General features: G+C 35.3%; 1 protein-coding gene across 1 annotated transcript in view; it reads left to right on the top strand.

Annotated features, from left to right (window-relative positions):
* Window positions 1–20,098, top strand: part of LRP1B (LDL receptor related protein 1B) — a 1,897,925-nt gene that overhangs the window by 1,262,400 nt on the left and 615,427 nt on the right. The window contains exons 26-28 of the mRNA XM_073019651.1: window positions 3,039–3,203; window positions 3,497–3,741; window positions 19,643–19,774. Coding sequence (XP_072875752.1) covers window positions 3,039–3,203; window positions 3,497–3,741; window positions 19,643–19,774 — 542 coding nt within the window. The remainder of the gene's footprint in view (window positions 1–3,038; window positions 3,204–3,496; window positions 3,742–19,642; window positions 19,775–20,098) is intronic.

The following is a 20,098-nucleotide window of genomic DNA, read 5'->3' as shown; positions in this document are numbered from 1 at the left end:
TCTCTGTGCTAATCATTCTGTGTGCTAAATTGTTTACATCCATTATCTCACCTAATGTTCCCAACAAATGTATACTATAACAGTTTTGATTTTCAGATGAGAAAATGGGGCTTGAGATTAAGTATGCAGAAGTAAGTGACAAATTCCAACTTTGATCCAAGTTTGTTTTACACAAATGCATATACATTACCACTATTTAATATCGACACAGTTATCTAATAACACTTACCAAATGTCAGTGTTTTAACTTACATAGGAAGTTCCACTCTCATCTGTCTTCGCTTTTTGTCCTACTCTTTTAGCATATGTAATTACTCTGTTTATAAATACAATGTTTTAAACTGTCCTCTAATCATTTCATATTTGTAATTCCTGTTTTCTATAACAGACTATATTCTTTTCAAAAATAGAAGTCATGCTGAATACTTAGTTTACATCATTTCACATTTCTTTAAATACACATAAAATTTGTTTAAAAGGAAGATGTGTTAATTGAATTTTAAATTTTGTTTTAAAGGATTGTTTCATTTTACAAGGTAATTTACTAAATTCCTATTTTCAAGAATTATACAGAATAATAGAAGAGTCAAAAACTAACAAAGCTATATATAATTACATGAAGATCAAATTTATTTTTTTATAATTTCACAATTTTACCATTTATCAACAAAATATTGCCAGACCTGATGGAAACATGTACTGCAACATTACTTTCTCTTTTTGATTTTTCAATCAAAAAAGGGAATTTTTCACTCCCTCTCTGGAGGTTCAAGTGTCCTGAAATAAACTGGCAACAAATTACGAGAAGAAAAGGCATACAGGATTATTAATGTGCAAGTGTACATGGGAGCCATACAAAATAAAGAATCAGAAGGCCAGATGGTTGAGGCTTATATGACCTCTTCATACAGGAGAGGGAAATGGGAAATGTAAGGTATTTTGAGGAGTGCTAAATAATTTTCAGGGGAATTGAATGAGCTCAAGTAATAGACAATGTCCTGGGCCAACGTTCCGCTGACCTCTGGGGTGAGTGGCTATAATTTCCAGAAAGGTGAAGGACAGAACCTCACAGTGAACAAACATTGTCTTAGCATACAAATAAAGCCTCGGAAAATCAGAGCTTCCTTCAGAATAGATGAAAAGTCTGTCTGGGTGTGGTGATGAGTCTTTTTTCATCTTTGTTGTTTAATCATTCCTGGTTATTTAATGAGATTCCAAGGGAGTGGTTTTCAGACAATTGCATTTCTTTTGAAAGAAGTTTTCTTCAGTCAAATAAGAGTACTTCCAGAGAGCCCCTCCCTTGTGTCTGGGGCAAGGAAGAGAGCAAGAAGAGAAGGTTAGAACATTCTTGAAAGGCAGCTTCCATGAACTTTAAATTTCCTTTAATTCAAAAAAGTGCTCAGCATGCCAAAGCACCATACTTTGGCATATTATTCTCTGAGCCCCAACACTGTCTACACCTATCAACACTCAATTCTAAGCTCTTGAAATTTATTCCTCTTCCATTTTTCCCTTTCACTTAATGGAATCCCTGTACACCGTATCCTTCCCTCAATCTGAGATTACTGAAACAAGAAACGGACAGTGTCCTGAGATTCTGTTCCTTACCTCATTTCTTACACCCAGTCTATCAGCTAGTCCTGACAATTCTACCTTCACATTATATCTTGAATCAACTCACTTCTCTCCTTTATTGCCACCACCATATTCTAGACCACTATCATCTTTTCTGGTCTTTTATATAACCACTTAACATGCTCATACTCTTGCCTCACTACTATTCTCTGTATAATAGCCACATTGATTAGACAGTGTATCTGTGTTTGGTACAGTATATCCTGTGTACATACTGATTAGACAGATATACTGTCTCATCACTATTGTTGTGGGTTTTTTATTCCCCTAATTCAGCAGGCAGGAGTGTTACAGCTCTTTTCCTCCTGCCACATGTAACTTGGCAAGCAGGAGCATTATAGCTCTTTCACTCCTGCAGTTCAGTGACTCCTGGTTCTTGTCCCATGGCCAAAAGGAATAAGGTACATGGATACTGGAGAGGGAGTAAGGCAGAATAAAATTTATTGAGTGAAAGAAAAGCTCTCAACAGCGAGAGGGGACTTGAAAGTGGGTAGCCTTCTCTGAGGCTGAGCTGGGGGTTTTTATGGGCTTCAAATGGGGCAATGCTTGCTAATTGGTTTATGAGTGGGCTTGGAAAAGGAATCATTCAATAGGCTAAAGGCATCATTCAGAAAGAACCAATTAAGAGAGAGTGGATAAGATATGGATGGAAGTTCTCACTCTGGTTCATGGATTCGATCCAGAACTGGTAGCCCAGTTTTCAGGCTTTAGACTGCCCTGGCTTGAAGGTTGAGTTTCACAGGGGACCCATTTGTGGCTGCCTGGGAATTTGTCTGTCTCCTGTCACTGTCACTATGGCTGTATATATTTACTAAATATACAGAATAACATTTCTCCTCTGCTTAAAAGCCACCAAAGGTCCATGCACTTCTTATTCCCTTAATATAAAATCCAAAATAATTATCTTACCCTACAAGACCCATAATATCACCTTTTTGACTTCCTATTCCTCCCCTCTCCTCCTCACTCACTATACTTCCAATGCATTGACCTTATTTCTGTTCCTCAAGTAGCCCACATTCTTTTCCCTGTTAGGGCCTTAGCATATGTTGTTTATTCTACTTACCATGCTCTTTATACTGCCCATCTCGTTCTTCAGTTTCAGTATAAATGTCACTCTTCAAAGTGCTTTTCTTCTGATCACCTTCTCTAAGTAGGTCAGTCACCTGCTATTCTCTCTCATAGTAATTTTTTTTTTCAAAATATTTCATGAGTCATCATTATATATTTATGCACTTATTTAGTCTGACTCCTCCACTGGACCATAAGCTCCATAAGGGTATATAATACATCTGTTTCTGTTGTGACTGAACACCTATGCAGTGCCTAGCACATAGTAGACACTCAATAAATATCTGTGAAATGAATGACTGAAACAATAGCATTATTTCTTTTTTTTTAAGAATTCTTTTCTGGACAGACTGGGATGCAAATTTTCCTCGCATTGAATCTGCCTCTATGAGTGGTGCTGCAAGAAAAACCATCTACAAAGACATGAAAACTGGGGCTTGGCCTAATGGACTAACTGTGGACCACTTTGAGAAAAGGATAGTGTGGACAGATGCCAGGTTTAAAAAATTATCTCTTTTCTGGATTTTGTTTTTTATTTCCTCAGATAATATTTACAACACTGGAAAATTTCCTAACATGTCAGTATCATGTATACATATATTAAAATTGGAGGTGGGTTTTTTTTTTTTTTTTTTTTTTTTTTTTTGCTTTTCCCAAATCAGATACAGACCCATAAAAATATTAATAAAATACCTTTTTTTTTTTTGTCATTTAGCTGAGTTATATGATTATGTCTCTGGACTAGTTGAATGAGTTTTGACAAACTACCCATGTATTTATCTTCCTGCAGGTCAGATGCTATTTATTCAGCCCTCTATGATGGAACAAACATGATAGAAATCATCCGAGGTCATGAATACCTTTCTCATCCCTTTGCTGTGTCTCTATATGGGAGTGAAGTCTACTGGACAGACTGGAGGACCAACACATTGTCCAAAGCCAATAAGTGGACAGGGCAGAATGTCAGTGTGATTCAGAAAACAAGTGCACAGCCGTTTGACCTTCAGATATACCATCCCAGTCGCCAGCCACAGGGTAAGTGCTTGTTCATTTATGGATTAACCACCCAGAAAGTATTATCATCTTGATAATGTAATATTTGAACTATAAAATAATCTTCTGTAAGTTAAAAGTTATTGACATTTTATGCATACTGTATGAGGGAAGTGGTTTTAACCTTTATTTTAACTAGTTTAGAATTTTTTTATTTTGCTTTTTATTTTCTTTACATATAAATATTTAGGGGCATATTAATTAGTAAGATGCCCCTATATGTTTATTTTAAACTAAGTCGCCTAATTTTTAGATTATTGCCATGTAGCATATTGGGAGGAGACGGGGTGGTACATGAGAAAAGGTGAACCATTTGCTTGAGTTCCTCTATTTTAAGAGAAGTGAGTTCACAGGCACATATGTGTTACCTCTCCCCATGTTTTTCAGCTTTTGGTTCAACAGTGAACGCCATCTTGGTTTCATGATTCTGTTTCCTCCACTCAATCTTTGCCAAATGTTACTATCCTAATTCTTACTTTTTCCCCTACTGTGATACCATGACCATTTGGTGTAACATCAGCTCATCCTTTTATACTTTTTCCCCATTATATGTGACATAACTGGTGGAAATCTCATTTGAATGCAAACAATGTCCCCTTCATTAGCATATCTTCATTTTAGGTTCACGATTCTTAGATGACAAACTCTCTCTTGCATTTTCTCCTTCTCTTTCTTTTTCAGTGTGGAATAAGATCTTCTAACTCATTGGCATGTAGGGCATTTGTTCCACACACTGAGCCTTATATTTTAAATTTGTATTATAGTATCGTTTAAACTTGACTAAAACCAGTTACCTCTCTGGTTGACAATATCACATGGCTATTCTTTGTCTTTCTTCAGTATGTGACCTTTATCCTCCCTTGATGCTATTTCTTCTACCAAAGTCTCATCTGCAAAATTTTCAGTGTCCTTTCTCTGGCAATCTGATTGAATCTAGTTATTTTCCCAGATACTCTCAATTTCTCAGTTTCTATTTTCTTATGTAATTGATCTTTCTTTGCTATACATACTGGTTTCTATACATACTGCTTGCATAGGTGAGCAATAACTTTAATTTTTTTCTTCTACTCTTGATTTCTTTCACCTTATAAGCTAAAAAGCATGAGGACAATACAGAAAAAAAGTATATAGATTAGTCATTGTTGCATTTAATAAGGATTTAATAGATATATTGAATTTAACTAAATTTAAATAAGGCAAGAAGTTATTATTCTGACCAGCAATGTGCCACTAGTATAATGAAAAACATACTCTTCTCTAGAAGCTTCCTCTTCAACAGAGGAATGCCTAGCTGTAAGCAAACACTGTAGATGGCAATCACTTATAAGATATGAATGGTTTTGATTATTTCAAGTGTAAAATTATTTACACAACTGTATTTTTGTCCCTCAGATTGTTTGGCATTTTGTAGTAATTATAAATTGTATGTTCGGCACAATCTAAATGGACTGGACCATGAAAAATGGCCTTCATCTATGTATTGCATCATTCCTTCTCACCCAAAATAGGATCAATGTCTTTCATTTACTAACTGCACTGTCTAAATTGCCTACATTGGCATGACCCTTAGTAAATTCATAGAACAGGAAGAACCGTGATACTCTCAAACTTTCCTGACATTTGTGCATATATAGAAAATAAATGAGACATTCATTGTCATTTTTTGGTGGGGGGAGGCATCCTTGACTTTTTTACTTAACTCAAAATATGATTGATATATGATTTTTCCTCTTTACTTAAGATAAGCAAGATTTTACTATGTAGATCTAATTTAACATATTTTCCCAGGATTCAGGGCAAGTATTCTAGTCTTTAAATACATTTAGAGAATATCACCTACGAAAAGAACTTGCTGTTTCCTAAATGAAATTCAGTCAGTTTCCAATTTTGAGAGTGATCGGAGAACATTCTACTTTTCCCCATTATAAGGATCACTGAGCTTATAATAATCATTATCTGTCCTATTTATCTGCTTCAGTGAAGTAACACTTCCACTGCTAGGGAAAAAAGATGCAGGAACATATCGACTATTTTATTACCAAGGATAGAATTAAAATGAAAATGGTGACAAAGGCTCAGCATTAACACAAATACAATAATAATAGCCCATTTTCTGGTGAATAATAACATGATGTTCATGAAAAAAATAATACATTTTAAAAATACATGACATTCAGTACTATAAAATTGAAATATATCTTTCACAAATTAAAGAAACAAAGGTTACAAATACTATTTGACGTTATCTAATCCTCCAAGTAGGAAATTAATAAAAGTTTTAGCACCAGTTTTCTTACGAGTAAGCATTCATTATGCACACAAAATTCCAAATTGGTTATTGGATATTTAAGCAGAATATTTTAGAAATACATTTTAGATTGCTTTGGTTTTTAATGTTGTTGTTATATGGGATTAGGAAGAAACAAACCAAAGCTGAAACGTATGCAATATGAAGGAGCAATAGTGAATATTTTAAAAATTAATTTAAAAAATTACAGCATGAGGGAGCCAAGCTTAGAGTTAATGGCAAGGCCTGGGTTCAAATCCTAAACATATGATTTATTAATTGCATGATGTACCCTTCATCATTGGCATAGTTTTATTTCAGATTCATAAGTCTTAGCTATTAATGTGTTATTGGACATTATTGGCAAGTTATTTAACCTCTCTGTACTTGCTTTTTCAAACTGGAGATCATGTGTCTAAATCATAGGATCTCGCAAATGTTGAGTTTAATCACCATTTAACACAATGTAGGTTTTTCTTTAAGCTGAAAATATATAATTCACATTTATGAAGTAATCTAATCTATATTTTATCAGTAAATACAAATATTAATTTTTAGGTATATTAAAAAACAATGACAACAAAACTCATTTACAATAAACACTTTTTGGGTCATGTGTTAGGTTTTGTTTGGATAATGAGATCTGAGATTATATAATGAAGCATTAAATAAAAATGGTTTTGTGATTATGACTTTGTAATATAAGTGTGCAGTTATATCTTTTTTTTTTTTTTTGAGCAGCAGCAAAATTTATTGCAAAGAGCAAAGGAACAAAGCTTCCCCAGCATGGAAGGGGACCTGAGCGGGTTACCCAAGTATATCATTTTTATTAGTACTTTACAGGTGTTAGTCTCAATGTGTGCAAAGACTTGCAGGAACTGTTCTCCATCTGAGACTTCTTCTCACACATACCAATTATAAATTCTTATACTAGCTCAAATTTTACGTTCTCTACATTAATAGTTAACACCATAAGGATTCAGCATTTAAAGCTTTTATGGTTATTTATTTATTTATTCATTAATTGTTTCCTAACCCTGTCTTACCTACTCACCTAGATTATAAAATACTTAAGGAACAGTGTTTCATTTATTTCTTTGTGCCAACTATACAGTCTAGCTAAGTCCTTTATAACAATATTGATAATTATAATAATAATAGCTAACTTGATTATCATTGTATTTCATGAGATATCAATTTTTCATATCAATGAGAAATATTGTTAGCAGCCCAGTTTTACAGATGAGGAACCTAAGATAGAGAAATACTAAGTAAATTACTCAAGATCTAACAGCCAGGGGATAATCATTCTGTTATCTGAATGGAAGTCTGAAGCCAAAGCTTTTGTCTTAATCACTACACTCTACAGGCAGAAGACATTCAATGCACATATATTCCTCTTGGAATTGTTGCATCTTATCACCAGATGGCAGTAGAGAGTCATGTTTTATTGACATTCTCCTTGGACAAACTTCCTTACCTTCCTGGAGTTTATAGTCTAAGAGGAGGAACAAACTAAATTAACAATTAGGATAAATACAAACATTGTTATGATAGATGGATTTTGAATGTAAGAGTATAGTGAATGTATTTTAAAAAGTAGCAGGGTGTGGTACTAAAAACAAAACAAAACAAACCTTGGAATTAGCTAAGTTTAATTCTTCCCTCATGTCACTCACTAGCCATGTTACCTGAGGCAAATTACTAACTTGGAGGGGTTTTATTTCCACATTTGCAGATCGAAACAGCTACAAGTAAGGAAAGAGTAAATCAGAGACAAGATTGGGCAGGGGTCAGATCATGCTCACACTCAAATAATATCCCTACAAAGAAATACACAGTTTTTTCCTCCGGGATAAATGGTTCCAATGATGTTAAACATAAGTGTGCATTAAAATTAATGGAGGGCTTATTAAAACACATATTGGTGGGTGTTACCCAGAGATTCTGATTCGGTAGGTCTTGGGTGGGGTTTGACATTTTGCATCTTTAACAAATTCCCAGGGGACATGATGCTGACTTAAGAACCATTCCTCTAAGAAAAGGAAAAAAAAATTTAAAAGAATATGGTCAAAGGAGTAAAAAGAATAGATTTGCATGATAGAAATTTGTAAAGGATTGATTGGAGAGACAGGATTGAAGTGTATATGTGTGTGTATGTATATGTATGTATAGAATATATATGTATGTGTGTATATATATGTTACACACACACCCCCACAGAGAGATAGAGAGAGAGATTATAGAAGTTAACTCATATGCTTATGGAGGACAAGAAGTTCCACAATCTACTGTAGGTGAACAGGAGAACCAGGAAAACCAATGGTGTAACTCAATCCAAATCTTAAAGCCTAAAAACCAGGAAGGGTAGGTGGGTAATGGTATAAGTCCAGTTCCAGGAGTTCACAGGTCCGGGAACCAGAAGTGCCAATGATGGAGTGTGGGATAAGATATATATCCCAGCTCAAACAGGAAACAAACTTGCCTTTCCTCTACCTTTTTATTCTATTTAGGCCTTCGACAGATTGGATGATGCTTCCCTGTACTGGCAAGGGCAGGAACTTTTTAACCCAGTATACTAATGCAAATACTCATCTCTTCCAGAAATACACCCAGAAATAATTATTTGCCAGCTATCTAGACATTCTCTAGACTAGTCAAGTTTACATATAAAGATAACCATCACAGGAAGTTACTTTAGTAGATCAGGAGGTGGCTGATGTCAAAATCTGGTAGATGCTTGTAGGTGAAACGGTCTCTGTTGAGATATACTTAGAGGTGAAATCAATAAAAAGTAGTGATAGAGATTTGAGTGGGGAACCTGGGGAAAGGAAGAATAATATGGGATGGCTTTAAGAGAGGTGGTCAGCAAATGTATTTTGTGAAAGACCAAATAATATTAATGAATATTTTAGGACTTGTGGGCCGTGTGTTCTCTGTTGCAGTTACCCTGCTGCAGTTGTAATGTGAAAGCAGTCATATGGGAAATGAGTAAGTGTGGCTGTGTGCCAATAAAACTTAATTTCTAGACACCAAAATTTGAATTTCATACAAGTTTTATGTGCCATGAAATAGTATTCTTCATTTGGGTTTTTTTCCAACCGTATAAACAAGTTGCTCACTAGCCAGTATTAGCCTTTAGGCCATCATTTGCAGACACTTGATTTAAAGGATTAGCTGAAAAATTAAACTTTGGAATGTGCTGAATTTGAGATACTTCTGGGATACAGTTGAATATTTAGGGCTGAAAAGGAAGGAAGCTTTGGGCTAAAACTAGAACATTCGTAGTTATTCAATTGTAGATTGAAGGCAAAATGTAGTTAAGATTTCTTGCCTAGACCAGCTCGGTCGGGGAGACCCTAACCCAGCAGTGTTAGAGGAATTAAAGACACACACACAGAAATACAGAGGTGTGAAGTGGGAAATCGGGGGTCTCACAACCTTCAGAGCTGAAAGCCCTGAACAGAGACTTACCCACGTATTTATTAACAGCAAGCCAGTCATTAGTATTGTTTCTATAGATATTAGATTAAATAAAAGTATCCCTTATGGAAAATAAAGGGATGGGCCGAAATAAAGGGATGGGCTCTGGCTAGTTATCTGCAGCAGGAGCATGTTCTTAAGGCACAGATTGCTCATGCTATTGTTTGTGGTTTAAGACTGCCTTTAAGCGGTTTTCCGCCCTGGGTGGGCCAGGTGTTTCTTGCCCTCATTCAGGTAAACCCACAACCTTCCAGCGTGGGTGTTATGGCCATCATGAACACGTCACTGTGCTGCAGAGGTTTCGTTTATGGCCAGTTTCGGGGACAGTTTATGGCCAGATTTTGGGGGGCCTGTTCCCAACAATTTCTCAGGAGTATTACAGAAAATAGAAAAGGGCAAGGATAGAGCCTTGGAGAACTCCAACACTAAAAAGGAAGGGAAAGAAGAATGCGCGGAAAAGGGCACCAACAGATTTCAGGACAAAAAGGGAAAGCTTGCGCATGCGTGCTACACACACACACACACACACACACGCACACACACGAAGGGAAAAGTTTCAAGCTAACACTAGCCAACAGTATTTGCTTTTGTAGAAAAATAAAAATAAAGACATAAATGCATTCACTGGATTTGGCAACCTGAAAGAAGGTCAGTGATAATTTTAGTGAGAGCAATTTCGGTGGCTTTGTTTGCATATGTCCTCGTGATCCTAAATATGTCTGGCATTAGATATTAGTATAACTTTCAACTCTTTTTACTACAAAATATAATTTACTAAATAGGACTATATTGTTCAGTCAAACAGTAAATTCCCCAAAAATACCTTCACAGCAGTCAGCTTAGTCTAGAGCCAGATTGCTTGGGTTCAAATTCCAAACTTGTCATATCCTGACTTCTAGTGCATGAGTATTAGTTTGTTTCTCTATGTTAGTATTTGTTTGTTTGCCTGTTTGTAAATCTGTAACATGGAATTGTTATAAAGATTACATGCATTAGTCTCTCTCTCTTTTTTGTTGTTGTTGAGATGGAATCTCTCTCTGTTTCCCAGGCTGGAGTGCAGTGGCAGGATCTTGGCTTACTGCAACCTCCCCCTCCCGGGTTCAAGCGATTCTCCAGCCTCAGCCTCCTAAGTAGCTTGGATTACAGGCACATACCACCGTGTCCAGCTAATTTCTGTATTTTTAGTAGAGATGAGGTTTTCCTGTGTTGGCCAGACTGATACTGAACTCCTGATCTCAGATGATGTGCCCTCCTCAGCTTCCCAAAGTGCTAGGATTACACGCGTGAACCACTGCGCCCAGTCACATTAGTCTCTTTTAAGCAGTTAGAAGATACCTGGCAAGCACTAAGCACTTTATAAGTATTTGTTAAGTAAATTAAATAGATTAGATTAGAGAGAGAGAGAGAGAGAGAGAGATGCACAATTCTCTTATGTTGTTTTACACATTGACACCAAACTCTCCTCCCCCGCCCTGTAAGGGAGTTGTTTGTAAGCATGGAAAAAGTGAAATGTAACTCTTCTTTTGTATACTTCTTTCTCTACCACCCATCTGCCATGTCATTCTTCTCTGTGTGCCCGCTCAGCCCAAAGGTGTTTTCTTCATCACCACTCCAGGTGCGGGGTTAAATTTTCTCATAAACCCAGCAAGAATCTACCACCCTGGGTTTTTCTGTTTTGTGTTTCTTTTCTTAGCTGCTCTAATTGGAATTAAAAAAATCAAGAATGTGATTGTTACTTTAATTATAGTGTTGCAAACCCTTTATCTGTTAGACTTTCACCAATTGTAAGATGTTTTTCTCTTTTTGTAGAAACTTATTTTTCATGTAAACAGAACTTGGTTTAAAGGGGTCTTAAGCATTTGTTGATAAAAGTAGTACTATTTTTGCAAAAACATTTTAGTTTACTTTCAAAGTCAGACTACTGACTCATCTGCTCCTTTTAAATTTTATTTTGAAAACCATAGCAACTAGTAAATATACAAACTGTTTTAGATAATAATATGACATCCTTTTAAAAAAGAATCAAAACCCAGAAAAAGAGAGAATGAGTAAGACATTGAGAGGTTTCTCCATAGTTACAACAATAATTCGATTAAATATAGTTATACCAATTATACTCTAACTCAGTCTCCACTTTGCATCCCTGTTTTATAAGACGTCCATGAATTGGCCCATGAATGAATGAGTGAATGAATCAGAATGAATTGTTTCACGTAGAGAGGCTGTGTATTATAGTGTAGTGGTTAAAACCTGGACTCTGGAACCTGAATCTTTCTGTTCTCCTTTTAATATTTGTGTGATCTTGACTTAATCTTTTTTACCTTCTCAAAGTTAAGTTTAGCCTGTGCAAGATGAAGGCAATTTATTTTCATAAACAAAGGTGACCATTGAGAGAAATAAATAAAATAATGCTTATAAAACACTTGGCACATTTTCTAGCATAATATGATAAAATAAATTACTATTTCTTTAACTTTTAAAATCTTTTTTTTTTAAATCCCACCGTCCATTATAGGAACATTGCAAGCTGTTTCTCAAAAAGTAAGTTTAACATCGAAATGATTTAAGTGGCTCCAATTGCATCAGAAAAACATTTCTATAGAAAATTAAACTTTTCTTGACAACATCTATAAGAAAACAGGATAATCTTATTTCACAGTAAAAAACAATGTTATATTTTAAGAATATGAGTGATACTCCCTTACTAATTCGCTCCTTAGAGGACAAAGTATCACTTACAATACCTGAAGGATGAGGGATTTCATATTGTATTATTAATATTTTCAGTTAGAATTATGTGGAATATTTTTCACATGATTAATAAAAGGGTTTTTTTTTTTTTCTTCTTCTTCTTCTTTGTCAAAAAGAAATACCCTGAAAGACATGTTTCAGCATGGTGGAGGTGAATCTCAAACATTTGCAGGTTGCTTAAATTATTTGCTTCCACAATTCACTACTGTGTTAAGATCTAGGCCAGTCCCGGTGGCTGACACTGGCAATCCCAGCACTTTGGGAGGCTGAAGCAGGCAAATCATTTGAGCTCACAAGTTCAAGACCAGCCTGGTCAACATAATGAAACTCTATCTTTTCAGAAAAAAATAAAATCTAAGTAGACTGGATAAAGACAATGTGGTACATATACACCATGGAATACTATGTAGCCATAAAAATGAATGATATTACGCTCTCTGCAGGGACATGAATGGAGCTGAAAGCCATTATTCTCAGCAAACTAAAGCAGGAACAGAAAACTAAACACCACATATTCTCATTTATAAGTGGGAGCTGAACGTTGAGAACACATGGACACATGGTGGGGAACAACACACACTGGGGCCTGCCGAGGGGTGGGGATGGGGGAGAGAGAGCGTCAGGAAGAATCGCTAATGGATACTGGGCTTAAAACCTAGGTGATGGGTTGATCTGTGAAGCAAACTACCATGATGCATGTTTACCTGTGTAACAAACCTACACATCCTGCACATGTACCCTGGAACTTAAACAGTAAAAGAAAGATCTAACTACTTGTCATATAAATTAAATTGCTCTTTCTCTTTCCTCTCTCTCTCTCTCTAAATATAAAATATATATTATATGTAAAATAATACATATAATATATATTTTTAGCAGAATTGATAACATATAGGATAGAGGTTACATACACACGTACATACATACATACATAATACATTGTATTATTCTCCCCACTGTTTACTCGTATCTAGTGTCTCCTTATTTCATATATACTATCGGTATGAGATTTATTTGATCTAACATGTATCCTATTTTAAAATTCAGAATCCCTAGTTCTATTCCAAAATCAGGGCTTCTCCATATATGCACTTCGCACATGTTGGGCCAGACAATTCTTTGTTAGTTGTGGGCTAGAGAGTTCTCAGCTACACTTCCTGTGAATTATATAATGTTTATTAGATCCTTCACCTCTTTTCACTAAGATGCCAACAGTATTCCAAGTCATAACAACCAAAAATGTCTCAATTTATTTCCAAATGTTTCTTGGGAGGTAAAATCACCACCATCACCACTGATTGAGAACCGCTGTCCTAGATGTTTTTTTTTTAAAATACTGTGAATACAGAATCATTGTAAAAATAGGAACTTCCCTGACATGTTTTTTTTTTTTTCTTTCAAAGCATATAACAAGTGACATTAACAGAGAATAAATTAAGATACCAGAAAGACATGCCATCTCTTTAGAACGACTGAAAGTTAGTTGGTATTTTAAGACACATTTCTCCTATAAATGTAACGTTATATTACATATATATTTCCGTCTTTTTACACCAAAACCTGCATACAGATGGAAATTTTTTTTTGTGGTTTTTAAAAATTCTCTCTGTAGAGATACCTGTAAAAGATAAGATACAATTTTTAGACATCCTATATATATTCTACTTTATAGAGTACAGCATAAAATTAATTCATAAAGTATGACATAATTGGAGGAAAGCAGCTCCCTCATAAATAGTACTGTTAGAATCTGGTGAAAGTAAAGCATGCTTTACTTGCACATATTTTATGTGTATATATTTTAAATTAGGAATTCACTTAAATTCTTCAATGTGAAATGTTAACCTTATCACTTAAAGATGTTTGTCGTACGGAAAATAGGATTTGAGATCAGTGTTTCATTGCAAAGCACTTCTGAAAATTCCTTTCTTTAAAACTATTAAGTCCTTTCCTAAGGGAAAATTACTAATAAACATTATTTTATTACAATAGTAATTGTTTTCGTGCACATAAGGTTCATTAATAGGATGAATATTAGTTACTATCAAAAATGACTACATGGGAGGGAGAAAAATCTTTCTCTACCTAACAAATTGGACCCTGGCATTCTGCTTTGAGCATGGTTTTGTTAGGTAAACAGCTATACATATTTTATACTGCATGAACATTTATGTGTATTTTGAACTTATTGGAAAAACTAGTTGTTTGGATTTAAAACTTTTTTTTTCCTTTTCCCCTGGTGATAAATGGACTATAATTAAATACAGTTTGAATCATATGTGAAATTATATTTAATGATATTATTTTTCTTCCCAGAGCGCACATCAGTCTTGGGTGATTGCACAATTAACATGTTTCTCCTATAAAGTATTGTAGTTGTGCATTATTTAATCTTTTCACCTGCAGCTATGATGTGCTCTAGAAGATTAACTTCCTAGATTTTTAGATTGCTGAAGTTTTAGAATATATACCCATATACATTTATGTACATGAATATGAATCCAAATGTCTCTACCTCTAACACAAGAATAGATACCATAAAAATTTTAGGAAAAAAACAATGTGTGTGTGTGTGTATGTGTATACATATACATATATACTAAGACATATATATATATGTCTTAGTTCTTGCCAGCATATCACGTCTCTAGCTCAGAGAGTGACAAACTACAACCCTCAGGCTAAATTCAGCCCTCTGTTTTGTAAATAAAGTTTTATTTTCACACAGTCACACCTCTTCATTCACCTATTGTTTTATGGCTGCTTTTGTGTTACAGTAGCAGAGTTGAATAATTACTATGGAAAACATAAAGCTTGCAAAAGTCCAAATATCTACCATCTGGCCTTTAATAGAAAAACCTTGCCAACCACTGGTTTAGCTAGAAAGTCCAACACATACTAATACAAAATATATGAACAAATGTCACTAACTAGAAAATAGGACAGCAAGCAATGAATTGTCTAATCGCCTTGTAAAAGCAATGATTACAACCAATATTTCATGATGAAATAAATCAGCATTAGCTGGCTTCATTAGAAAATGTTTCATGGCAGAAAAATGATTTGAGCTGGGACAAGAAGGATGGTTAATGTAAAGATACCGATGATGAAATTCTAGGGCAAGAAAAGTACATCATGTGGAGGTGGAAAATAATAAACTATAGGTATTCAGGGAATAATGAGAAATACCTTTTAGTGTGTACACAATGTGTATGTAGAAGGAAAGTGGTAGATGAGGCTTGGAAGATAGATTCGTGTTTTAGAAAGAGAGGTGGGTATATCTGGGACAGTATCACGACGTACCAGTTACATAGCCATAGCAGTCATTCAAAGGTGAGGAAATGAATTTGGAAATATGTTGGAAGAGTAGAGGTAAAAAGAAAGGAAACACATATTAGACAAAATCTGTACAATACTTGAGAAACGATTAAATATGGCAGTGAAAAAGAAATAAAAAAATGCTTTGGAGTACAAATTTTGTGTGTTTGGAAGGTTGATGACTTCTGTTTTGTTTTTTCTTTACTTGCTTTTAGAGACAGTCTTGCTCTGTGGGTCAGGCTGGAGTGCAGTGGTATGATCATAGCTCACTGCAGCCTCAAAATCCTGGGCTCAAGGGATCCTCTTATCTTGGCCTCCCAAAGCACAGGGATTACAGATGTGAGTCACCACACCTGGCCTTGATCACTTCTTTAACAAAAGTAAACAGAGAGTGGATCAGAATAAAGATCCGGAGGGTAAATGGTAGTAGCAGGGAAACCAGTCTGACTAGTGCTGAGGAGTCTTAGGGGGAAATATTAATAGTAGGAGATAAGGCTGACACTTTGTGAGGTAGACTGTGGGAAGTCAATCTTTTTTTTTTTTTTTTTTCCCAGTAGAGATGGGACCTACCTGTCTTGCCCAGGCTGGTCTCTATCTGCTGGACTTAAGCAATCCTCCCGCTTCAGCCTCCCAAAGTTCTGGGATTATTGATATGCCTGGCCCTAAATTTCTAAACCAGATATGATCAAGTATGTGTTCTAAAAAGATAACTCTATGTAATGCAGGGAGTCTAGATATCAAAGATTCGTTAGGAGTTTCAGGTAACAATCTATGCAGGAAATGGAGAAAACCTAAATTGAGCCAGTGACCGTAGAATGGAAGAGAATTGAGTACTGGGTTAGTGTATAGAAACTTAAGCACCTTGGGGTAAGAACTCGTCCATTATTATATCTCAGCTTTTTTTTCACAGTGTTTTAAACAACTACGTGCTTCATAATGTTTTATTCAATGCATAAATAAAAGGTGGGGGGTGTTACAGGTGTATCTCTAAGGTTTTATATTTTGTCAGTTTGAGTTTAGACAATATGAGTTATTTGGTGAACCCAGTCTGCCCAGCTGTATTTATATTTCATCTGTTAAGATTTATTATAGCATTCCATTGATCAATGGCTTTTCCATCTTTTGGATACAAATAGATGAAATAGGCTTGGCTTTGGTAGAAGTTTGCAGCCTCTGCAATCCTACTGGGTTTTGCAGTAGTGTCTCTTATAAAATAGCTACTTACTATCTAATAATAATAGATATATCTTATAAAGCTTTGTGGGCCATGTGGTCTTTATTGAAGCTGTTCAATTCTACTATTGCAGTATGATAACAACCATGGCTAATATGTAAACCAATGCACATGGTTATGTTTCAATAAAACTTTATTTACAAAAACAGTCAGTGGACCAGATTTGTCTCATGGGTTACTATCTGCTAATCCCTGCTTTCTATAAAAATGTGAGTATTATGAACAGTATTTTTAAATTTGGTAATTGGAATAGGTAGCTGTGTTCAAGCACTTGTTTGGAAAGAAACTTTGAAATAATATTGTTGAATCCTTTAAAGTGAGAAGAGATGAAAATGAAAAGTAAGAATTCTTTGTGGATTTTTCATTCTGTGAAGCACAAAATATTGTGAATTATACATTACAGTGTTATTAATAAGACATTGGGCTACAAAGTCAATGCAATTTTTTATTTTAGTATGTACATAGAAACTTAATATCTTTGCTTTTAAAAAGTTTTTTTTTTTTTTTTTTTTTTTTCATAATTATAGGGTGTTGAGAAGAGTTGGTATGATTCTGGCCTAAAAATAATGATGCTCAAAGTGAAATTCAAGTACCTACCATTAGACTGTTATGGATTATGCTTTTAATTTTCCCGAGAAATAGCAGTTCCTATGCTAGTGTTTTTGAACAAACTTCTTTTTCCTTCTGCTCTTCCCTTTTACTCCTCTTTCTTTTTTCTTTTCTCCTTCCTCATTTTACTTTATTTTATTTTTTCAGGTATGGGGGAATTTGGGTTTTCTCTTTCTATCTACCTGACTGGGTAACCTTGACTTGATATATGACACTTAACACTGCCTCTTACTCACTCCTCCTCCTGTCCTGCGACACCTTTCTGCCTTTCCTTCCCACCTACTTTCTTGCTTCTCTAACTTGGGATTCCTTAGGGACTTCAATTATTATAACAGAAAATCGAAAGATAACAAAGAACAAAAAAAGAACTACTTACTCTGTGTGATAAAGGAATTGCGCTAGAAAGGAATCTCTAGAACAATAGCTTCTACTCTTTTCTAGTATCTTTTGTTCTTAATTTTCTTAGGAGAACGAGTTGTTTGTGAGTCTCTTATTTTCCTCTATTTATTTGTTTATTTATTGTTTTTAACAAATACAAAGACACTATTATTTTTATCATCTTGATGTGAGGAATGTTAAAAATTGCCAAAAACTGCATTGAATATTTATCAAATCAGTTCATATCTTATATCCTCTACACTTTTATTATCTCTTTGATTTGTATTCTTTGTGTTTTAAAACCCCACAGGACTGGTATTGACTTCTGTAAGGGGGAGGAAATTTCTTTTCTCTATCCATCTCAGGTTCATGGCTGAGGTCTATAATGAAAGACAGATTAACAAGAAAAGTACACAAACTTAATACACGTATTATATGACACAAGAGCTTTCTGAGGAAATAAAGACCTGAAGAAATGGTTAAAATCTGGGTAGTTTTATGCTAGGAGGTATTATCTAATGGTAATAAACTGGGGAAAAATTAGCAAGGCCTGTTTGTTCAGATTCTTTTCTGTGTCCCTGTGTCTTCAGACATAAGGATGTCCTGTTCCTCGGGGCTTAGGAAGGGCACCTCTACATGAGAGTTTGTAATCTGCTTCAGGGGAGGTCAGAAAATCCTTTCTAGTTTTCATGACCTGTTTCAGGAAAGAGGGGTGGAGGGAGGTCACAGACACCTTCCTGCTTCTGTCATTTTCCAGTGGACAAAGGTGGCATATTTTGGGCATGTGTCAACCCTATCACTACTTCGAGCAAGGGGACATGGTTGGAAGATACCACTCATGAGTTGAAAGCTAACATTTTCTTGATGGGGCTGCGAAAATAACTCGTTTCTGCCTTCAATTCAGTAGCCTAGTTCTAATGACGTTTTTCTACTAGATAGGCTCTAGAAAAATAAGATTAAAGATACTAGATAAATTAAAATCTTATCCAAAAGACACGATGACAGAACAAGAAACATAAAATTCAAAATGTCTCAAGACATTCGATGCCATCACAGAATGACATTAAGCTGCAAAATTTAATATTCTGTTCTCAATTTGAAAAATCATAACTTATTTATACAAGGGAATTGAGTAAGTAGGTACAAGTGGAGCGATCCTTAGCCATGGAATTAGCTAACACAGAAAAAGTAACAAAGAAGTAGATGACTTAATCATGAAGACAGACAGACATTTCTTCACATAGGCCTCATCTGAAGAAGAGTACGCATTTGAAGGAAAGGTATATATGTAACAGCAGTTTCCTAGGAAGCATTTAAAAGTGGTGTGCCAAGGCAAGAACTGTAACCTCTGCCTCCCGGGTTTAAGCGATTCTCCTGCCTCAGCCTCCTGAGTAGCTGGGACTAGAGGTGTGTGTCACCACGCTCAGCTAATTTTTTGTATTTTTAGTAGAGATGGGTTTTCACGGTGTTAGCCAGGATGGTCTTGATCTCCTGACCTCATGATCTGTCTGCCTTGGCCTCCCAAAGTGCTGGGATGACAAGCGTGAGCCACTGCACCCGGCCACTACCTCTAAGCAATAGGATGCATGCCATTTGTCTGAGAGAGAATTGATGGCGTTTTCTTAGTTATCTTTGAAATAATGTTTTTATTAATATAATTCCTGTGTATGATTGTCTATTATTGTCATATTAATCACCCTACTAATGGGTTCTATGTAGGAAACTGTACTTTGAATCATTAGGTGAATAACCCCTGTCAACCTCACAGGTTCCCTAATACATTCTTCCTTCTTCACTGTTCATATTTCACTGTGTAATTACAGCTCCCAATCCTTGTGCAGCTAATGACGGCAAAGGCCCCTGCTCTCACATGTGTCTAATCAATCACAATAGGAGCGCTGCATGTGCATGCCCCCACTTGATGAAGCTTTCTTCAGACAAGAAGACCTGCTATGGTAAATTTCTTATAGTTCTAATCAAAAATAAAAATAAAATTGAATTCTCTCAAATTATATTAGCATTCAGATTTTACTCATATTAAAATAGAGGAAGTTTTTTTTCTGTTTTCAAAAATATTTTAGGTGGTGGTGCTATTTCTAGCCACTATTGATGATTCATCTGCTCTGGGGAAAACTGGCAAATTCTTTAAATATGTGACATGTTGTACTTCATTATTTATTACCTTACTCATTTTTTTCTTCCTACTTTCTTATTTGATACGTTAGCAGAATTTATCTCCGCAAAACAGGAAGATTTTTAAGTGAAAATGCATTATCAGA

Source organism: Chlorocebus sabaeus, chromosome 10, assembly GCF_047675955.1.
Source record: "Chlorocebus sabaeus isolate Y175 chromosome 10, mChlSab1.0.hap1, whole genome shotgun sequence".
Lineage (NCBI taxonomy): Eukaryota > Metazoa > Chordata > Mammalia > Primates > Cercopithecidae > Chlorocebus > Chlorocebus sabaeus.
This window is presented reverse-complemented; position numbering and strand designations above follow the sequence as displayed.